The 22278-nt window shown below is 40.6% G+C and overlaps 1 protein-coding gene across 3 annotated transcripts in view; it reads right to left on the reverse strand.

Annotated features, from left to right (window-relative positions):
* Positions 1-22278, reverse strand: part of Cd96 (CD96 molecule) — a 76143-nt gene that overhangs the window by 49170 nt on the left and 4695 nt on the right. For all 3 annotated transcript variants that reach the window (XM_050149013.1, XM_050149012.1, XM_050149014.1), the window contains exons 3-4: positions 21274-21630; positions 9983-10101 (exon numbers count right to left, since the gene is read on the reverse strand). In XM_050149013.1, coding sequence (XP_050004970.1) covers positions 9983-10101; positions 21274-21630 — 476 coding nt within the window. The remainder of the gene's footprint in view (positions 1-9982; positions 10102-21273; positions 21631-22278) is intronic.

A 22278-nucleotide genomic window follows, 5' to 3' on the forward strand; every position in this document is an offset into this window, starting at 1 on the left:
TTCGGGGCAGGGGAGAGTGCCAACTGCAGACCCCAAAGCTCATTGAGGAAGTTCTGTGTTCATACTGTTAAAATGTGCTGAGGACATTGGGGTTTTGATGGTAAGTTTTTTACATTAACTTCACGATTCCACTTATCTTCTCTTCCCAGAATTCCCTAGGGAAAGGTCTAATTTAGTTCCTTTCAGAATCAGGAGTGGGATGAAGTAGAGACGAGAGAGCAAAGAACTTAGGGAAGACACATTTCAGAGTCTGGCACACGAAGGGAAGGCACCTGTGAGGAAGGGACCTCCTCAAAATTTGTCCCCTGGGTCCTCCTTATTGCAGTTCTTCACTATACTCATGGTCCTGGCCATTGTTTCCTTGCTTCTGTGGCTTTATTAGACCCAGAGAGAGCTCCTGAAAAGTGGGCTTTAAGTGCTAACGTGACTTTCGTTACTGGCATTTGCTGGGAGAACCTGACACCTCCATTTCCTGTCCTGTCTTGGGCTGATGAAGAGAAGCTCCTATTATTTCCACCACTACTAAGGATGTCCATGCAAGCCTTGTGATCATGATTGTGAGTGTCATTATGACGTTGACTAGCTGTCTAAGGGGGATAGAACTCTTGGGGAGCACAAGGCAGTGTGCTGCTTAAATTCCTTCTCCGTGCTAGCTAATTCAATCTTCTCAATTAGCTGTTTGGAAGCTGTTCCCGGCACGAGTTTCCCTCTAGAGATTCACGTTCAATCTGTCTGAGCCCAGGCATAACCTGGAACAATTTTAAAGTTCCTCAGGGGAGCCAGGTCTGAGAATGGCTGGTCTAAACATAAACTTTCCAGATAAATTATTATCCCCAAGGGAAATGGGAGGAACGAAACGGGAGAAGGGCAGATAGGAAAGTCCTTGATGGGGGGAAAGACTTAAAATAATGAAAGCAACTCTGTGACTTGGAACCTCTAGTGTAAAAAGTTAGATTCTGGGTGGAATTAGAGTCTAGGTCGCTGAGTAAATTCAACACAGGAAGACTTATCAAAGTAATTATACAGAAATTTCCAAAGAATACGAGTACCAGTTCTTATGTAAGTCACAAGTCTCTGAATCTGGGCAAGATGCAAGATTGTTAACAGTGTTGCATACAGATGGAATTCTAGGGTTTCTTGCAAACTATCATAAGTCTTACCCCCCACAACCCAACAAGGTAAGAACTTCTACAGCTTCGTGAACCTGACCTTTAATCTTCCTTCTGAAGAAGAGCAAAGGGAGGATGCATTCCCAAGATGGAGCCCAGGGGAGTCCGGAGTACCAGCAGAATAAAGTAGAAGGTATTTCCTTCTGCGTCACAGATTTGAAGGTAATAGTTAAGGAAGCTGGCTCCCCCTGCAGGCCCTTCAGCACAACGTACTTCTCAGAGCATCTTACACATGGGCTGGTTTTATAAAGATTGTGTAGTTCAAAACGTTCTTGGAGTGTCTTTAATGGGCATAACTTCTACCATTACTAGGAGACACTCTCCCAGCAAACTCCCTGATAATCTAACTCTTACATCTCACAGCCTCTTTCTTCTACAATGTTCCCTGAGCCTTAGGTGTGGCAATGTCGATGTATCCATTGGAACTGGGACCCACAACTCTGCATTTTGATTGGTTGTGGTTTTATGCAATGGTTTCTGTTTCAAAGAGACGTTTCCTTCACAGAGGAGTGGGTATAAAGACAAATGATCGCCTACCCATGAACTGAACAAGGACAGCACAAACAGACATAACAAAGTGGACAGGGGGAAGAACATGGTGCCTCAACCCTACTCAGAGAACTACAGGAAACCAGTGACTCCCAAGAGTGAGAAAAATAGCCTTCTCCAGGAAAGAGCATAGCTACTGGTTATCTAATACCAAATGGTCAGCCCTGGAAGCATGCATGTGTGCAGGTAACCACAATTAATAATAATAAAAAAGAGATCACGAGTTTGAAAATGAGCAGGGAGGAGCATGTGAGAGGGTTCAGAGGGAGGTAAAGGAAAGGTTACGTACTTGCAATCTCAAAAAGAAAAGGAAAAAAGGATTCTTGGCCTGCCAACAGTCGATCAGGAATCAGAAAGAAGAAGCTCGTGGGGCCCGGCCCCTCCCTGCTGAACTGCTAACTACTAACAGATCCTGCTGGAAGGGCAGTAGCTGTGTGTAACTGTGTACCCACTGAGGAGTCAACCGTACTCCAATGGAGAGTTCCAAAGCCATAGTCACACAGATGGAGCTGGTTAAGGAGGCGAATGTGGGAAAAGATCTAGTGGAAGTGGCTCTGCGGGTGGGAGGGAGATAGGAAGGGACCATTGGGTGAGGGTAATTATAATGTATCACATACATGTATGAAATTGTCGAAGAACAAATTTAGCCGAAGTTATTTTAAAGTGTTCTTGCCTGTTCACCATGTGGTTTTCTATTTGGGATAGTCCCATCTGTCACGTTGTTAAAGAGGGTAGACACAGGATGGAGACTGGTAAAAGCTGCTTTTGCTTTGATTATATATCAGGGATGGCTTACTGTAATACTTTTATTGATGAAGATAGCATACATCCATGTATACCAATGTATCCAGCAGTTGTTTTGTTTTGCTTTGCTTGCTTTCCTTTGGCATTTAGCAGTTGCAGAGGGATAGGGTAACTTTGTTTTTTAAAGATGAAATTTCAGCTACCAAGTGTCCTGAAACCTGTAACGTGAGGAGATCCTGAGGGATTCTAGGGTCCCCAGTGGCAGGAACCTGCATGTGAATGGCTGCCATCTCAGAGCAAATGGGGAAGGAGTGGACATAGCTAGTTCAGATAATCCATCTGATACCTAGAGCTGGCGGAGGAGGGGGTGAGTTCTATAATTATGCTCTGACTGCAACGGGAATGGTAAGTTCTCATTATTAAGATTTTTTTCTACATTTCTTTTTGAGATTATAATATAATTGCCTTCCTTCCTCTTTCCTTTCCTCCTCCAAAGTATCCCATATGCTCCTCCTCGTTTTTGTTTTAAAATTCATGACCTCTATTTTATTGTTCTGCCCCCCCCCCCCACACACACATGTGGTCCTAAATACTTATGTACAACCTGCTCAGTCTATGTAATGGTATTTGTATGGATATTTTCAGGCTGGCCATTTGGTAATAGATAAGCAACTGGCTAATAGATAACCATTTGGTAGTAGATAACAGATTGTCTTTAATCTGTTTAGTGCACACTATGTTCTAGACACTGCAAAGCTTGTTAAAACATATCTTATACTCCTTACACAGTCTGGAATAAATTATGGTTAACTTTCCCATAACCATACAGAAGAAGAAGGTACTCAAGCCAAAGCATTTTAAAGCAAGGATGCTCAGAACCAAGGAAAACCATGCCTCAGGACTGCACATATAGGACAAATATCAAGCACTAAATAACTAAACAATGATACTTGGAGGCATATCTGGAATGAAGAATGTAGGATAAATCCCAGAAAGCCACAAAGCTTTAAAAGGTTGTAGGCTGCAGGGGTCAGGGCAGGATGCTGGCTGCAAAGGGCCTTATGTTATATACCAACCATTTGCTGTGACCAGCATCGTAGGGTACATTCACTCAACTCCTTCGTATTTGCTCAGAAAGGGGCAGGCCTCCCATGGGCAGGACCAAAGCATGGCATATCAAGCTGCCCTAAGATCAAGCACTTCCCCTGTATTTAGTCTGGGCAAGGCAATCCAGCATAAGGAATAGGTCCCAAGAGCCAGCCAAAGTACCAGGCACAGCCCTGCTTCTGTGACCAGATGTCCCACAAATAGATCAAGCTACACAACTGTCACACATATGCAGAGGGCCTAGGTCAGTCCCATGCAAGCTTCCTGGTTGTTGGTTCAGACACTGTAAGTTCCCATGAGCCAGACTAGCAGAGCTCGGCCCAATGCTTAGCAGTTTGTCTCTGAATCTGCCCCTATCAGTCACTGAATGAAGGTGACTGTGATTGTCACCAAGCCAATACCAGGGCATGGGCAGTTCAGGCTATGTATCCACCGCTTCCAGGAATCTTAGTTGGGGGCTCTTATGTTTTGATGAGCAGTATACATTTAACTAGCTGTGTAGTCCAGACACTTAGTAGGTGGTCAGTAATGCAAGGTCACCTCTCCCTAGTTCTACCCACAAACACTCTGTGATTTTATGAACATTTACTGTATACCTAGATAAATAGAAAATTTGGAGAATTATTTCTGTGGTTTAAATGGCTTTGTTTTTCTACCTCCAAAACTTATTCCCTGTTGGGCCAAAATTATCTCAGGGCCTGTACCTTGAGGCCTATAGGACAGAAAAAAAAAAGCCTGGCTCCAGTTCAGGGCCTATACTTCGAGGTCTGTAGGACAGAGAGAGAAGTGTGGCTCGAGTTTGAGTGAGGATGAGATAGCAAAAACTAGGTAGATGCCCCTTCAGCCAGAGGGAGGGTTTAGCACCTCTCATTAGCTGGCAGTACCCCCACACCACAGGATGTCACTTAACATATGTAAGCTGACACAGTAAGAAACCGAGATCCTGCTTTGACTTGACCTCCTATCGCGTCCTGCATAGTGGGGCTGCTGAACAGGAATCTAGTGTCGTGGAGCTGCAGAACAGGAGAATAGCATACTCACCTTTCCCTGGGGAATAAGGAGCTCAGGATGCCGACTAACTCCCAGTGCCACGGAGGTAATTAGGCTATGAAATCTCTTCCCATATGAAAGGACTCATGGTGATTGGAGTGTAGCTCACAGCCAACTACCAATACAGCAACCAAATCAAAAACCTAAAACCAAACCATACCAAACCGAAACCCAAAGCAAGCAAATAAACAAAACAAGGTTTGTGGGAGTAGAATCCCTCTCCTTCACTCTTCTGTCACACAGGGACACAATAGTCAGCATCAGTAGGACAGCATTTAAGCAACTGTCGTGGAAGCGTAAAGTACAGTCCCCAACCATGCACCGTGATTCTGGACTTTCTGGCTTTCAGAATTGTGTGAGAGCAAGTCTCTGTTCTTCATAAAGCTCCCAGGCTCAGGTATTCTGTGACAGTCACACAAAGAGGGCTAAGACAGTTATAAAGCCACACACTGCTCAGTTTCTTCACCTCTGCTAACCCACTACCAGGCTATGTGATGACCTTTAAGACTGAAGAACCAAAGTGACTTGGAGAATACTCTTCCATGTAATGAATATATATATATATATATATATATATATATATATATATATATATATATATATATATATATATATATAATGTATGATGCACATAAAATGTGGTTTCATAACAAATAACCAATCATGGGACTTGATTTAAAAGTTAGATATTTTGTTCACCATGGGTTTTCTTTATATGTTTTGAAAATATTGTATTAAAATATTTATCTTAATTACTGATTTTTGTTGCTTCTCTGAATGCTGCTCTCTTTGATAAGGGCCTTCCTCATCTAACTGTAAATTGAGCCCTTTGGTTGCACAGCCCAGCCAGTAAGGACTTGAGCATACCATTTTCTTTCAAAGGCCATGTTGTTAGTGACTTTGTTACATACAGCCTCACAAGAAGCAGAGGGCTGTCTTTGCCTTATCTGTCTGTAGTTATTTGAGATGAATGCTTCACCAGAAAAAGTTACAAATCGAGGCTCCAAGAAGGTACATGAATGTGTCATTAAATTATGTAGAATAGTTTGTTTTAACAAAATTAGAATGGTAGGGACTGGATAGGTCACATTGAATCATGAAAAATTGTTGCCATCTGCATCTCAAGCACAACTCTGATAATACTCATCCATGGAGCCTCCCATGTTTTGTCCTGGGATCAGACTTTCCAGTTTTGTAGGGGACATGGGCACTATTTGATTAGTGGTTCTGTCTTGTCTCTGACTGGCTTCAGTTGCCTGGAGCCAGCTCTGAGTTGGCCCTGGCTGCGTTGTGCACAGCGCACAGCAGGTGTTGGGTGCTCTGAGCTCTTCCACAGTTGTTGCTGGCTGTATTGATCCCCGCTTCTCTGTCTCCAATCTGCTTTGCATCTTCACATTTTCTCCAAGTATTCTCCGCCCTGCCAGCACTGTCAGTGCAGGCTGCTTGCCGAACTCTTCACACTCATTTCCAGCTGTGCTGGACCAGTGTATATCTAACCACCATTACTTGTTTGTCAGGTACTTAGTATTTTGGTAACAGCCAAGACAGTGATAGTCAGCTGCCACTAACTGACTGTGATGCTGTTTCTACATCTCAAGGTTTTATATGTTTTTTTTGAAACCATTGCTTCTTGCTTGATTAAACAGCACAAATAAAAATGTGATAAAAATTTTAAACAATGTAAGCATCTAGTACTTATGTGACATTACCATGAATATCGAGTGATTTAAATGTTGTATCCTGTTCCCCACTTCATGATTTAAAAGAAAAAAAATAAGATCTTTTAATATTTTGTTTATTCTTTGAGAATTTCATACATGTATAGTTTTTATTTTGATCATAAAATGATCTACTTGCCTTTCCTTCCTCTTCCTCTTGGATCCCCCATCATTGGCTCTTCCTCCTCCATCCTGCCCCCTCTTCTTCCTCCTCTTCCTTTCTTTTCATTCTTCATCACTTTCTAAGTCTAGAGCTACCTATATCTGCATGGGTTTAGGACTGTCCTCTAGAACACTGGTGACCTACCAGGGACATCTCTGAAGAAAACCATCTCCCTCTCCCGGGACTCATCGACTGTCAATAGTTCTTCAGTTTGAGGTGGGCCTCATGAACCTCTTTCAGGTTATTAGCTGGACTATTAACTGGACTGATCTTGTAGAAGTCTGTGTAGACACCTGTAACTATTGTGAGTTCACGGATACAATGGCCCTGCCCTGCCACCTCCAGAGGACAGGATACTATTTCACAGAAGTCTTAACCGCTGGCTTTTACTGTCTTGCTGCCTTTCTTCCATAATGCTCCCAGACCTTGTGGGGAGTTGGCATGACAGAGATGCCCTGTCTATGGCGGAACACTCCATAGTCACTTAGAATTGGTGCTAATTGCGTGTGCTTGTGGCAAAAGGAAGCCTCTCTGATGAGAGGTGAAAACTGTACTGACCGATGGGTATAATAAGTATTGAGATAGGCCTCTTTCTGTTTTTCATTTTTAAATATATTTCTATTATTATGAAGACTTCACAGGATGTACTTTGACCATATTCACCACACCTCCACTCCCTAACTGGTCCCAGACCCATGCTCACCCTGGATACATCCTCCCAAATTTGTGTTCCTCCACCTCTGTTTTTAAAAATAATCCATTGAGTTCAGTTTTTGCTATTCTTGTATTTCTGGGTGTGGGGTCATGACTTGATTGTGCTAGAGCCACCAGAATCCACATCTCTCAAGAAAACTGATTCTCTATCCCCACAGAAGCCATTACCAATCCAAAGGTCTTCAGTCAGGGGTATAGAATTCTGAACACCTCCTCCTCCATGCCAAAATGTCAACTCCCTTGGTCTTGAGTTCAAGTCTTATGCAGACGAGCACAAGCCACTGTGAGTTCATAAACAGTAGTGAAGGATCTCTGTTTAGTTCACTGACTGTGAGAGTAAATATTTCCTTAAGACATTCTGTAGCATATACTACTAATTTGTCTGTATGAGGCCCAGGGTCTTGTTATAGCATATGTCTGTCTTTTGCTATTAAGTGTCTTTAATTATATGGCTCAAACATAACTCTTCAAAAAGCTTTTCTGGATTTATCTGGAAAATTATTTTCCCTGAGTACTACTATTTTTTACATTTTATTATAAATATATGAGATGATAGAAAATATATCTAATATAATTTTGTATCCCTGTAGAAAACCCAGCACTCAAATCAGATTCACATCTGTTTATTGGATTGAATTAAAATTTATACTGTGGGAAATCACAGGATGATAGTTTGTAATGAAAACAGAATATTAGAATGTACTTAGAAACTCCCAGAATAAGCCTGAAGAATTTCCCTGATGCTGGTGTGTGTCCTAGGAATTAAACAGCAAAATTAGCACTTGCCGTTTATCTACCAACCCATTTCCCAACTGAACCCACATAGCCCTCAATTTCTTATTTAGCACTCTACCATTCACGTGGTTGCTCACAAGCTGGCCTTTTATATTTTCTTAGGTATCCGAATTATCTGTGACAACCGAACATTGGATGCCCTGTGTTTGTGTCTGATGCCTGTTGACTTCAGTGTAGTACAGCCCTGAATATAATTCCTCCCAAACAAAGGATCAGCTCCATTTAACACAGCTGCCATGAGACCAGGTCTACATACCAAATGCATTTTTTACAATGATATTGAGAATCCTAATAATAACTTTCCCCACGAGACTCGCAAAAGACTTAATTCGATTTTATAATTCCACATACGTGATAGCATGACTTTTATTTTCTGGAGACTTGGATAATGTTTGTCTATAGAACTGTTCCCCAGGTTTAATGAAACACTCGGGGCGGGAGGCCTTTGCAGGGTTTCTGGGCTCAGCACAGCAGGTTTCTGCCCTGGTGAGCTTATCTTCATCATTTCTGCTCTTTAGCCTTTTACTTAAAGCCACATTACTTCCTGTTTGTAAGAATCTGAGTGACCTCTGCAGTCACACAGCAATGATGGCGGGGGGTGGGGGGGGATGCTTTCTCTGTTTCCTAATACGGGGACATTAGATGTTTTCACACCAGTCTTAGTCAACCCTAGAGCCATCAGTACTTAGGACAGGGCTGAAAGTCCGTGAAGCAAACAGATTTTGACATTTAAAAAGAGAGCGCACAGCAGGAATTTAATCAGCTCTTTGCCAATCCATTATTCCCTTTGAAGGAAGGATTCGTTCAAAGGGATCTCTCTATTTGTCTATATTACAATCCGGTCTTTAGATGAGTGTGGTGTGAGGGTCTGCTGAGGCTCAAGACTTACCCCGCCCCCTGCACTCTCTCCAGTCCTCATTTATTCTAAATGTCCTGATGGGATCCATAGGAAATGTCTCTACCACCGTCCAAGTTTCCTACTACATAAAGGAGACTTATCATTCATCTAGTATTTGACCCCTAATGAGCTGGCACTAATGAGCCAACCAAACAGCATGAATTTGGTGACCATCAATGTAACATGAGGATGGTGAAAAGGTGATTTGAGTTCTATTCCTGGGACTACGAGTTGGACGAAGAGAACTGAGTCCTGAAAGTTGTCCTCTGACCTCCATACACATCGTGGTGCATAACTCCATAAATAAATAAATGCAACTTTTGAAAGTCCCTATTCTGGCCATTTGTAGTGGTTTTTAAAGGTTGTAGTTACTATGGGCCTATAGCCCGATTCAGCAACAGAACCGAACAGCGATGTGCTTCCGCAGAGCCCGTTTCTCCCATGCACAATTCATGTGTGTGTTTTTGCCTGTGTGTGTGTTTCTGTATGTGTGTGTGTGTGTGTGTGTGTGTGTGTGTGTGTGCAGGCACCTATGGAGGTCGGGGGGGGGGCAACAATGAATCCCTTGTTTGTCTTTCAGTATCCTCTGATAGAGCAGTAAGCTTTCCTAACTGCTGAGCCATCACTCCATCCTCTTCTTGTATTTCATAAGCATCAGGGTTTGCATTTCTCGATTAAAGCAATGCAAGATTATGGCAATGCAAGTTCTGGGAAAAGAAGTCTATTTCTCTACATATGTTATTTGTAAAACAAATATTAGTGACTAGAGACTTCTGTATGTGATTTTTCCCCAGGGCAGCATCACTCCTTGTTTTCTCTGCAGTCACGGTCTGGTTTATAATTTGAAACAGAAATCAACCTCTAACAGCTAATTTCAGAGTTCCACCGCATGCATCGCTGCTTGTCTAGCTGGAAGACACCCCCGTGCCCTTTTCTTCCTTCCCCAGTCTTTCCCCAGCCACTGGTATAATGCCTGTGTCTCATCAAGTGTTTCTCTATTATTGCTTGCTATTCATTTCAACTCATTAATATTTAAAGATCATTACAGTTATTCACTGAAAAGGGCAACGCTTACCACCAACCATGAAAAGGTGAACCCAGGTGAAATTTCTGAGGAGGTATTTTGAAAGCATGGTATTTCCAGAGTCCAATTCGTCTCTGTTTCTATTGTATAGTTGTGTTCCTCTTGTGTAACTGGAACAAAATATAAGGTGGAAGATGCATGGATCTTGACATATAAGGTACATTTTATCAAACAGACAAAAACAGTTTAGAATAGAAATTCATCTATCTTCAAGACACCTATGAAGTAATGAGGCAGAACCTCACTGCGGTCCACATAGTTTAAATAGCAAAACTGAGCCAGGAGAAGCCTGGGGAATGGCTCATCACTGAAAACTCAGAGAGATCATTTGACAATCCAGCTTAGAATTTGATGTGCTCTTTTACTTTAACCCCAAATAGGTCCATTCATCTTCAAGTTCCACGTCCTCATTAGAAAGGATATGAAGTCTTATAACCTAGCTTCTATTTGTATTTTAAAATTCATTAGGACTTGATTTTTTCCCTCACAGCAGCTGGAGGTTCACAGCAAAAGTGAGCAGCAAATCCCGACAATTCTGTGTACATGTAGTTCTCACATTTACACACGTAGCTCTTCTGCATCAGCATCGTACACATGAGTAGTGCGTTTGTCATAATATATAAGCCTACATTCACAGATCATTATCTCTCAAGGCCCACAGCTTGCTGTAGGGTTCATGTGATGTACACACTATAGGTTCTGATGAGCCTATAGTGACATACACTCACATTAAACACAAACGTTTACTTCTCTAGAAACCTTTTCTCTATTCTTCTGCAGGGCTTTGGTCTCGGGAGAAAATTCTTAAGCCCTCAAGTTTCATATGACCCAAGCATACCCTAGAAAACTTACAACAAATATAATGGACAGGCATGCAGAGTTTTATGTTATGTTTTTAATGGTAGGGCGAAGAAAAGGTGCATATTCAGTATACATGCAATTTGTTTCCAAATCTTCCTTATCTGAAGTTGTACTTATGGAATCTACAGATATGAAGGGTCATCTATATTATTCTAACCTTGTATTTTTTAGAATATCCTTGTCCATTAATTTTAAAGAAATTTAATCACCATATTTCCAAATGGAGTTACACTTGTGTAACAGCATCAAAATTCTAACACATTGCATACCGCTTTTTAATTTTATTTCTAAAATTATTTTAACTGTTCTGTTTAAATATAATTTAAACCTAGTAATCTAGTTAATATATGATGTTCACAGAATGAATACATATGTTAATAATATTTTAATGATTACCCATTTGGGTAATCATACCCATTTGGTATATACAGTCAGTATATAATTATTACTAACTTTTATTTATTACTTGGCTTTTTGATTTTTCTATGCTACCCTGGATGACTTGGTACTTGCTATATAACACAAGCTAATTTCACATTCTTCACAAATGTCCTGCCTCAAGTATGAGGGTTACAAGTATGTAGTATCACACCCAGCTCCACTTTTGAAGTTTGCTCAGATTCTCGGCATAACATTTTAAATATAACTGATATCCTTTAGACATACAGAGAAAGTAATTAAAATTACCTAGAAAGTATCTACAAGAATATTAAACTACAACATGTCCCCACTAGCAAATGGTAACAAACTACTAGACCACAGTAGTAGCAGCTGTGGAGAAAGAAAACAGGGAAATGGATAGTGCTTCTCTCAATGGCCTTTAGAACCAGAAAAGTTCCCTCCCACAGTGGGTGATCTCCACAGAGATAGCTGACTGATCTAAAAAGAGCAGTAGAAATGGAGAAGGGGGTGTGCAGGCCTCAGATCACCAGTTTCTTCTTGGGGAATAGAAGAAGTCCCCCATCTTGAGACACATGAGGGTTCATAGGATGTCCCTAATGCTGTGAAGAATCTCTTGGGAGAAGAATCCAAATTAAACTAGAAAGATCCAGTATGAGAAGTCAGGAAGGGAATTCATATAAAAGTGGGAGAAGGGAGACAAAAGAAAAGGAAATGTATCACAATAGCCCCACAGCTAGTGTTTACCTTGAAAACAGGAAACAATCGGGGCTCTAGACACAACAAAGTCTACAGAGGAGCCAGCCTGGCAGGCCTTCCATGGTAAGAATAAAAACATGCTTAAGCCTAAGCAATGGGAAAATGAGTACAGCAGAACAAACTGCAAAAGTTACAGTGAGAAAAAGGCCAGAAAATAAAATAGCATTTATATAGCAAGGAAATCTATGTAGCAATATATCCACATATAAATGAAAGCTACCATTTTATTATTCAAAATGAGATGAATGAATAAAAATGATATAAATTGTACGAAAGTTGGAAAGACTGGTAAATGAGTTCATTGAAGAAATAAAAAGACTTGTGAAAGATAGGTGATGTAATTTAGGAAGTCATTTTCAGAAATCACTCAAGTATAAGAGGAAATCAGAACAAAGCAGAAAATATGTAAATTGAGAGAAATTTATAAGGTTAAATGAGGAAAATATTTAAATAAATAACTCTAAAAATAAGATATTCAAGTAATAATAAAATACAAAGAAAAAGTGTGTGTGTGTGTGTGTGCCTGTGTATATTAAACAGAAGACATTGAAGGGAAAACCAAAAAAGCATGGAATAGTACAAATTCTAAAAATTATAATTGAGAAAATTTCTTAAAAAGTGACTATAACATTGCTGGCGGAGGCTGCTAGTTCATTTCCCAGTCACCCTGACTCAAAAAAACACGAACATTTGACACCTAATGTGGAGCTGGCTAAGTCCACGTAAAACATGAAAAAGCTTGGAAAGGAATCTTAGATACAAAAGAACAGCGTTAAGTTCGGCTTTTTGGTAGCAGCATTTTATCAGATGGGCTCTGTTTGCGAGAAGCAAGCAGAGGCATGATTCCTTTAAGAGAGGTCTTCCTGAATCAGCTATTGTATAAAACAGACAGACAGACAGACAAAAAAACCAGCAAAACCAAAAAACCATGAGGTTTCAAAATGGCAGCTTCCTGGGCTGCGCTACCAGCATGAACTCTGGCTCTTTCAGGAGGGCAGTGTGCTCCGAGTTACTTGGTGGCAGCATGGGCCAACTGGTTACCAGAGTTGAGGGGGTAAGCATGGCTCCCACCTGGAAGTCTTAGAGGCAGTGAACGGACCTCTGCTCAGTTGGACTGAGTGGAGCCAAAAGGCAAGGCAACCTTAGACCTTGCCAAGCTGCTTTGCATTGTAAGAAGTCCTCCTGGATAGAAAAAGATTGCAGATATACAACAGGACAGATTCAGATGTAAAAGACCTCTAAATGAGGCACAGTGCGTTTAAAAAAAGTACATAGGCTTGAGAGAGAGAGAAAAAAAGAGTAAAGAGACAGTAAATGTAATATAAAAGAGTACAGACATAGATTAAAGGAGTAAAGATAATAAAATAAATACTAAACATGTAGAAAAAGTAATAGAGTAAGAAAAATAAGCCACGTAAAGATGGAATATACACAGAGAGTCTGAATTATGTATATTATTGTGTTTTCTTTACATTTTTTGACCGTGAGTGAGATAAGTACAAAGAGATATTTTATTGTCTGGGCTGCTAAGCTAAACCAACATATGTATTTTAAAAGTATGATTTTGGGTCTAAACATTTGTTGCTTTGGAAAAGAGGTTCTTCTTTTGTTTCCACAGAGAATGAGAACCTGTGGAATCCTTCTAGACTAATATGGTTTGAGGAACAAGACCTTCTGAAAAGTCACTGTGAACACCCCCCAAAAATTACAAAAGCAGGAAGCAGTTAAGAGAAAACTGTGCCCAAATCCCCTAAATCATTGTTTAAAAATATTTGTTTACATTAAAAGGGGGAATATGATAAAGATATGAATAATTTGCATTGGTATGGATCTTGGTCTAATGATACAAATTTTAGGTCAATCTTATTATATGTATATTTCTGCTCTTGAGGGTATTGTGCTTGTGCAGTTCATTTAAAAAAATGTAATGTGTAATTAAAAAACACAGGTTAATAGACAGTCATCTATAATAGTCAAGCTTGAAGTCATATTAGTTAGGTTTCCTAGATGTATAGAGATATATTTCAGATAGACAGGTATTCTTTAAATCTTTCAGAGACCTTCAGAATATGGCATTTAAAATGTTTTAAGAACTTTGGACTTTTCATGACAATGAGACACATCTCATTGTACAAAGCTTTGTGTTGGTGTTGCGGTGGGGTTGGTTTTAAATAATGCAAGGCACCTAACTACAAAGCCAATGGACAGGATATGCTTAAAATGAGTTAACTATATCACAGAATTGGTATAAGATTTCTATATACTGACTAAGATTTCTGAGAAGTTGGGTCATTGAGATCCATAACAGGTAATCAAACTCTTCAAAAGTAGCAGCACCAATCTACTTCAAAAGGATGATGGGCATCTAAGAGGCTTTTCATGGAGTTTGTTAGCCTTTTGGGCAAGAAACTGCTCTTGCCTGAACTGTTTGACTGGACTTGCAGGACCCACAGAAAAATTACTCCTGAAGCTCTCAAATCCCAACACTTAAAAGGACAAATATGCTTACGGTTTTTACATATTGAATGGATAATTTCACTAGATGTATAAATTCTTGGTAGACTGTTATTAATCTTAGTATTTTGCACAAGTCTTCTGATGAGAAGTGCCTTGATTTTCTGATTGTTCTATCTATAAGGAATAGGTTATTTTTTTCCTATTTTGCTTCTATGCTTTACTTGTTTTTATTGCTACTTTTATGATTTTTCTTTCTCTTTGGCTTTCAGTGCTGTATAGTTATTGTCTAGGTAGATTTCTCTGTGTTTGTCTTATGTGGCCCTTCTTAGACTTCTTGGGAGAATAGACTAACTGATAGAAAACACTAAAATATTGGGTAACACTGCCATCATCAAAAATGATCTTCTTGTTTCCCTTCCTTCCTGCTATAACTTAAAAGTGTTTTGTTAAGGCATGAAGGGAGAGGGGGGAGTAGGTGGGAAGAGGAGGCCATTAGCAGGAGTAGGAGGGAAGCAAGACAAGGGAATGTGGGAGAATAAGATCAAAATATATTAGATGTGTGTAAAAATATCACAATGAAACCTACATGTATGTGTAATTAGTGAATGCTGTTACAAACTTAATAAAATTTGTCCCTACTTTTGAAGAGTTTGATTACCTGTTATGGATCTCAATGACCCAACTTCTCAGAAATCTTAGTCGGTATATAGAAATCTTATACCGATTCTGTGGTATAGTTAACTCATTTTAAGCATATCCTGTCCATTGGCTTTGTAGTTAGGGGCATTGCATTATTTAAAACCGTCCCCACCGCAACACCAACACAAAGCTTTGTGCAAACACTCAGACTGTTCCCATTCTTATTGACCAGTTGCCAGAAGCTGTGTCAACACCTCTGTCCCCCCTCCCCTGCCTCTCACTCCCTGCTCCTCCTATCTGATTTCTTTTCTCTTCCATAATGCCACCAACACAAGCTCCTGCGAAGTGGTCAATACCTTTCATGCTCCTAAATACAATCCAATAACCATTTGTCTTCCCAGAAGCATCCGAATTGATGGCTGTTGCCTATATGCAATTATCTTTCTAGGCTTCTGCCACCTGGTTCTCTTGTCTTCCTCTTACCATTTTAATCTACTCTTCTCTGTCCTGTGGAGAGTGCCTCTCTACTCAGCACTGTGTTCTGACTGGAGCACCACATGGCTTTTCTCATTTGATTTCTCTACCTAGACGATCTCTCTCATGACTAGAAATTTTGTCAGAATACATGCTCAGAAAACTTACAAAAATGTTATCGTTGCTTAAGCCTCTGTGCTAGCTGAGGGGCAGAGTAACTAACGGTGTGCATGCTATTATCAGCTTCCTGCCCAAGTCAAACTTACGGAATATAACTTGAATGATATCTGTACAGTCTGGTCAGACCCTAGTGTCCCTTCCCACAGGGAGTGAGTTACACATTCTGAAAATCAAAGCATCATGCTTGGCCACACTTTGAATTTCAAATTCTACATATGCAACGCAGCATGAGAGTTTATGGAGAACCCACTTAAACACGGCTTTGGTCTGGACATTGCTCTCCATCTCTGTCACCCTACTCAGAGTTGCCAGCATGTCTCCTCTGTGTTTCTTCTATTGCATGATTTCCTAACTCAGCTGAACTTCCACTATCCTTCCTGTTTTTTCCTCACTTCATTTCCTAGACCTTAGTCAAAACAAACATAAAAACGGCCCCATATTTGAGATGCAAAATGAAAAGTGTTAAAGACCACACTAATCTTGTTCACTAATCTTGCTTTCAGCTGTGTTCACTACATTCTTTTTGCTCTAGTCATAAGTCTTTAGAATCCCCATGGTCGACACAGTTCCTGTGCCACAGAGCCTGTGCATAGACTGTTGGCTAACGTAAAATTATAGGTTCTCCAGCTCTTGGTTAATAACTGCTCCAAGGGACTGATGGTCTCTAGAAAACCTCTCCTGAATTCCCCAGGACACCTCTTCATACACTGCGTTCTTCACCCCTGCATCAGAACGCCTCACATTGTTCTTTGACATTTAATTGATATCAGTCCTTATTGGGCTTGGAGATGCTGGAGGACAGGGCCGTCTTGTCTGCACCCCACATTACTGTATCCCTGGTACTTGGCATTACAATCTCTCAAAAGCTATGTGATGGACAAAGACTGCCTCCAAGACACTGAGGAAAGTCAGCATTCAGGTTCAATGACAAATTGACCTACAGGAGTTTAATCACATTTTTAAGACTTAACTTATAAATGTTCTGTTTTCTTTTCTTTTTTTTTCTGTTTTAAAAGGAAAATGGTGGTAAACTTAAAATTTACAATATGGTATCTTTTGGGCTCTATGCTTGTATATGCTTCAGTATTTAGTGCCTCCCCATAGGTTCTAGCCACTCGAGATCATTCTTTCTTTACAGTTCTGAAGCTAATATTTGTTTCATTATTTTTAAATTATTTTTTATTTAATCATTTGTTAATATTTAAGTATTTGGAAGTCATTTGAAAATTTTATGCACGCACACAATGTGTTTTAAACACTTTCATTCTCCACACCAACCAGATCCACCTCCTTCCTCTCTCAAGTTTGTGCCTTCTTCTAAATTATTTTTCTAACCCAGACTCCAATTTGGGCTGCTCATATATACTTAAAGATGTGTGGCCTTTTTTTTTTTTTGAAGCATGAACTATTCACCAAGGTCCAGAATCTTAAAGAAAACAGACTCTTTCTCTCTTAGAAGCCATCAACTGTCAATAGCTTTCCAGCTAAGAGTGGGAGGTAGGACGGCCCTCCCATACATGCTGGAACGTTGGTTGGTTTGCTCTTGTGCAAGCAACTGTGCAGCATTATGTTTTCAAGACTAGAATGTTACTATCCATTGCTGTCATCGCTCCTCCTTCTCTTGTGTGTTGGTGGTGAACCCAGAGCCTTGGATGCTGTATCCCTGAGCTCCATCACCAGCACAGCAATTCCTCCTGCGTGTATTTGTGCTACGTCTCTTTCTAGTTCTCCCAACATCCCTGTTGCTTCTGACAACATTAACAATCCCTGGGCTTTCGTTGCAATTTTGGAAATTAAACCATGCTGTGTGCTCTTATACTTTATCCTAATAATCACAATTTTTCATATGCTCAAAGGGGTAGAATCTTGAAGTACCATTCTAATTTCTGAAACGCAGATTCTCATAAACCAAGGACTAACATGGGTAACTATGCTTTTCCAAATAGTTCAAAGACTCCTAATTTAGGCAGAAATGTATCAACATGAGATGTAAATAAAGCAGGCTCCAAATTAATTATTCATTGTTTTTCCATTTCTATCCACAGCTTCTGCACACTAAGAACCACAGGGACAAAATATTATGAAAAAGGAGCAACTAGCTGCCTTTCTTTGTTGAGCCCTCAGGGAGACAGGAGACCAGGACTTGGAGCTCACAGATTTTTAAACAGACCAGGAAGAATGACTCAGCTGACAAGAAAGAGGAAACAGGAAGAAATAATTAACCCATCCATCGCTGAGCTTCCGCCTGGTCTTACATAGACTCGTGTCACTCCAGTTTGCACGGACTTATGTTCTTCCTAGGTGTTTTCGCTTCATGTGTGTGCCTTGCTTACACACCTGGCTTGGGTACATGAATATCCTGCAGGAGCTTTACAGGGACCCTGACCTAAACAAGAAAGAAAGCAAGGAAAGATCAGGAGTACACAGGGCAGAAAGATGGCACAGCCTTGGGTGGGGACTTGACCATGCTGTCAGAAGGCAGGCACCTCCTCTAGGCTAAATTCTTTCACTCCTTAGCTCCACAGTAAGCCTACGTTTCTGTCACTATCATGTAAAACTTTCTTCTCTTCTTATTTGTTTTTTTTTTTTTTTTATAGATTGTGATCCCGTAGCGAATATACAATACTAACATCTTTTTTTCTCCCACTAGGTCGTTGTTTTCCATCTGACTCAGAGGATCAACAGCAAGCTCAGAACGAAGACTGAAAATTTCCAACCACAGAAAACATAAATATGGCTCTGTTTCTTTATCTATTCACAGTTTTCAGTAGCTACAAGCTTAACCACCTCACATTGCCTTTTCTTTCAAGAAATGTACTTTTCTTAAAGGCAATATCGTTCATTTCTGAATACCTTTTTCCATTACTGCCTTCATTGGAACCACAATATACCCTCGGTTTTACAGAATATACCCCCTTGTCCAGATGACAGATCCTGGGAGTTTTGTAGGCACAGCAATGGCAGATACAACCATGTTGCCTTTTTACAATAGAGAATTGATCAGGTACCAATGCTGAACTTAAAGCTAATGACTAGTTGTACTTGTGCTAATGTCTGACAATATCTCACTGGATTCCACATCAGACCACTATAAAAAGAAAAAGAAGTTCCTTTCAATAAGAATTTAAAAATAATGTCCCTTCTTGTATTATTATTATTACTACTATTAACACCAGCCATTTGCAATGCCCTAACTTTATTTTAATATTTATTTATATTTTATTTATATGCAAATTTTGTCCTCATGTATATATGTGTGCCTGGTGCCTGAGGAGGTCAGAAGAAGGCATCAGATCCCCCGTATCTGGAGTTACAGATGGCTGTAAGCCATCATGTGGGTGCTGGGAACCGAACTTACGTCCTCTGCAAGAGCAACAAGTACTCTTAACTGCTGATCCATCTCTTTTTATTTTATTTTATTTTTTTTTTTTAACTTTTGAGACATGGTTTCTCCGTAGCCTTTGGTTCCTGTCCTGGAACTAGCTCTTGTAGACCAGGCTGGCTTCGAACTCACAGAGATCTGCCTGCCTCTGCCTCCCGAGTACTGGGATTAAAGGCATGTGCCACCACCGCCCGGCTTCTGCTGAGCCATCTCTATAGCCCAACTCCTACCTTTTAATAGGAACTGAAGTACTGTACACAGATTACCTTAGAGGATTTTTAAGATAAAGTTACCAATGAAAGAAGAACTGTAAACATCTACATTTGTTATGTCAGAAGCCGAAAACCTAGAAACCTGAAATGGTTGTGAAGTGTGAATGATGCTGTCTATAGTAAGTGGCACATCTAGTGCCTCCCTGATGACCAGAATCTGAGGTACCCACAGCTACGCGCTGCTCTCAGCTGGTCTTCTGTCTCTTTATTTCAACCACATTCTGCCTATCCTGTCGTCAGCTGATTGGAAGTCATATTTCACTCCGTTGATGGAATCCTACTTTATACAGAGATTATCCAAACATCACTGCCTAGGAGTTAGACATGGGGAGGAGTTGAGAAGTCCATCCCTGCTATGTATCAGGACAGTCGCGTGCGCCCTGCAGCAAGGCTTTCCCGAGGTAGGTCTTATTGTTCTTTTCTCTTATTACAAAGCTACTTATCCCTTGAGTCTAAAACATTCCATTTCCCGTACGCTTTCCATTTGCTGGTTTTTGTGTGTATCTGTTGCTGTTAGCAGGAATAGAAATCATACCTCAGAACTGGGTCATGTAGGGCAGGTATTATCATGATAAAGACCAAAACAGGCTCAGAAAACTTACAACATGGAACCCAAGTCAAATTCATTTCTACCCAGAATGGACCTTTAAATTCAGGGTTCCATCACAAATGCAGGTCCTTGAAGCCTGTACAGTCTAAATGCTACATGTTCAGGACCCTCTCTGGACCATTTACTTGCCTTACAATAAACATCCAAGTTCACTTCCACAAATTCACTCATGAAGCCACGCCACTTCCTTCATCTTTTGTCCCAGCAACTGGCACCAACAGGCTGGTGTACACACCAGGAGTCCAATGCCACTTTCAGAGTTTCTTCTGTCTTCATTCAGACACTCCCGTCTACATGCATTCTTTGATCAATTCATGTGTGTTTTAAACTCAGTATGTAAAATGCGTGAGTTTCCTTCCATGTCTACCAGACTACCACTATATTTCTTCTGGGTAGCTGGAAATGGTCTTCTAATATATTCCCATTATTTCTTTGTCCACTTTAAAGTCATTTCCATACTGAAGCCAGGATCATGTTTTTATTTTTTTTAAAAATATTTATTTATTTATTATGTATACAATAGTCTGTCTGAGTGTATGCCTGCAGGTCAGAAGAGGGCACCAGACCTCAATACAGATGGTTGTGAGCCACCATGTGGTTGCTGGGAATTGAACTCAGGACCCCTGGAAGAGCAGGCAATGCTCTTAACAACTGAGCCACGTCTCCAGCCCCAGGATCATGTTTTTATAACAAAACACAATTAGACTACAAATGTTATCCTCATCACTTGTTGGAAAAATTCCATTTCTTTTTAAGATTCTTACATAAAAGTCAGAGCTTGGAACATAGCCAACAAGATCTGACATCATCTGGTCCTCACTAGCCTTACCTATGAATCTACACTTGCGTATTCCCATTTCTTTAAACCTTGCAAAATATTTCCCATGGCTGCCTCCGCTCCACTTCTGGGTCATTCACCCCCCCCCCCTTTCTAACTTGCATTAACAGTACACACTCCTCAGACTTCGACCTGGGTGTTCCTTTCTCAGCCACCATTTCACTGGATTCTGGTATGCTATTTCCTTTGATCATTCTCATTAGTAATACTGGCCACTGTTGCAACATCACACTTACTTGTGGCATTCTGAGATTTGTTGCTACTTTTCTTATCAGACAATACTTCTTTCTGCTGAGCCTCTGCATGTTCAACACCAAATCTAGAACATGGTTGTTGTCAATGTGTGCTTGCTAAATGGGGGAAAGCCACATGAAAGCATGAGGCATCCCTTCTTGTGTAGGTTATACTCACGAGGTGCCACAACGAGGTTGTAGACGGTAGTCTGGATACCTTCTGGATACACAGTAAAGCTGCACTCATACTGTCCACTGAAGGTGGTAGAGATATTCTTTAAGGACAGAGTCCATTCTGTTACATTGTTCTGAATTTTGATGGAAGCCTTCTGTGCCCCATGGGCATGCCCCTGAGCATAGTGGAAGCTGTACTGAGGATGGTAAACCACGATGGGATCGTTTTTATCAGTGACCTTAGACCACTGTGCCTGTACCAAGAATTCTTTCTCCTTTGTTGTTTGGCAGGTCAAGTTGATGTCAGATCCAGGTGGAGAATATACGGTTTCTCCTGAGTTGACTCTTTCTTCCCATATGCCTGGAAAAGAAGGATGTAAGTAATCAGTTTGCATAACTCACCTGGAGTGTCCCTTTAGAGAGAGTGTGTGTGTGTGTGTGTGTGTGTGTATGTTTGTACATGCGTGTGTGTACGCATGCGTGCGTGCGTGTGTTCTTTAAAACACATCTTTGGTTAGCATACAAAACACAGAGTGACTCTTAAAAACCCTGTTCAACACACTGATAGGAGAAAGTCACTGAGATTTCTTCCCGACTGCCCTAGGTGTAGAAAAACTCATGCGATTTTGGATGAGTGAAGGAAACAATGAACACTTGCATACTTCTCTGTTCATCTGCCCAAAAAGTAACTGAAGGTGTCTGACTAACTGTGAATAAAACTTAGCATATTGAAGATTTATTTTATTATTTTTAGTTATCTATGAGTATGTGTCTGTGTGCGAATATGAGCGCAGATGCCCAATGATGCCCATAGATGCTCTTGGAACTGGAGTTACAGCTGGTTCTGAGCTGCCAGGTGTGTAGACAGGGTCCAAACTTAGGTCCTCTGTAAGAGCAGGAAATGCTCGTAATTGTTGAGCTACCTCCTCAGCCAACAAATTAAGCTCAGTTAAGTGTCCTGGTAAGCCTATCATGAAGCTGATAACACATCTGAATATAGTTGATCTTT

This window comes from Alexandromys fortis, unplaced genomic scaffold, assembly GCF_014885135.2.
Source record: "Alexandromys fortis isolate MF-2015 unplaced genomic scaffold, M_Fortis_MF-2015_v1.1 scaffold_4, whole genome shotgun sequence".
NCBI classification, from domain to species: domain Eukaryota; kingdom Metazoa; phylum Chordata; class Mammalia; order Rodentia; family Cricetidae; genus Alexandromys; species Alexandromys fortis.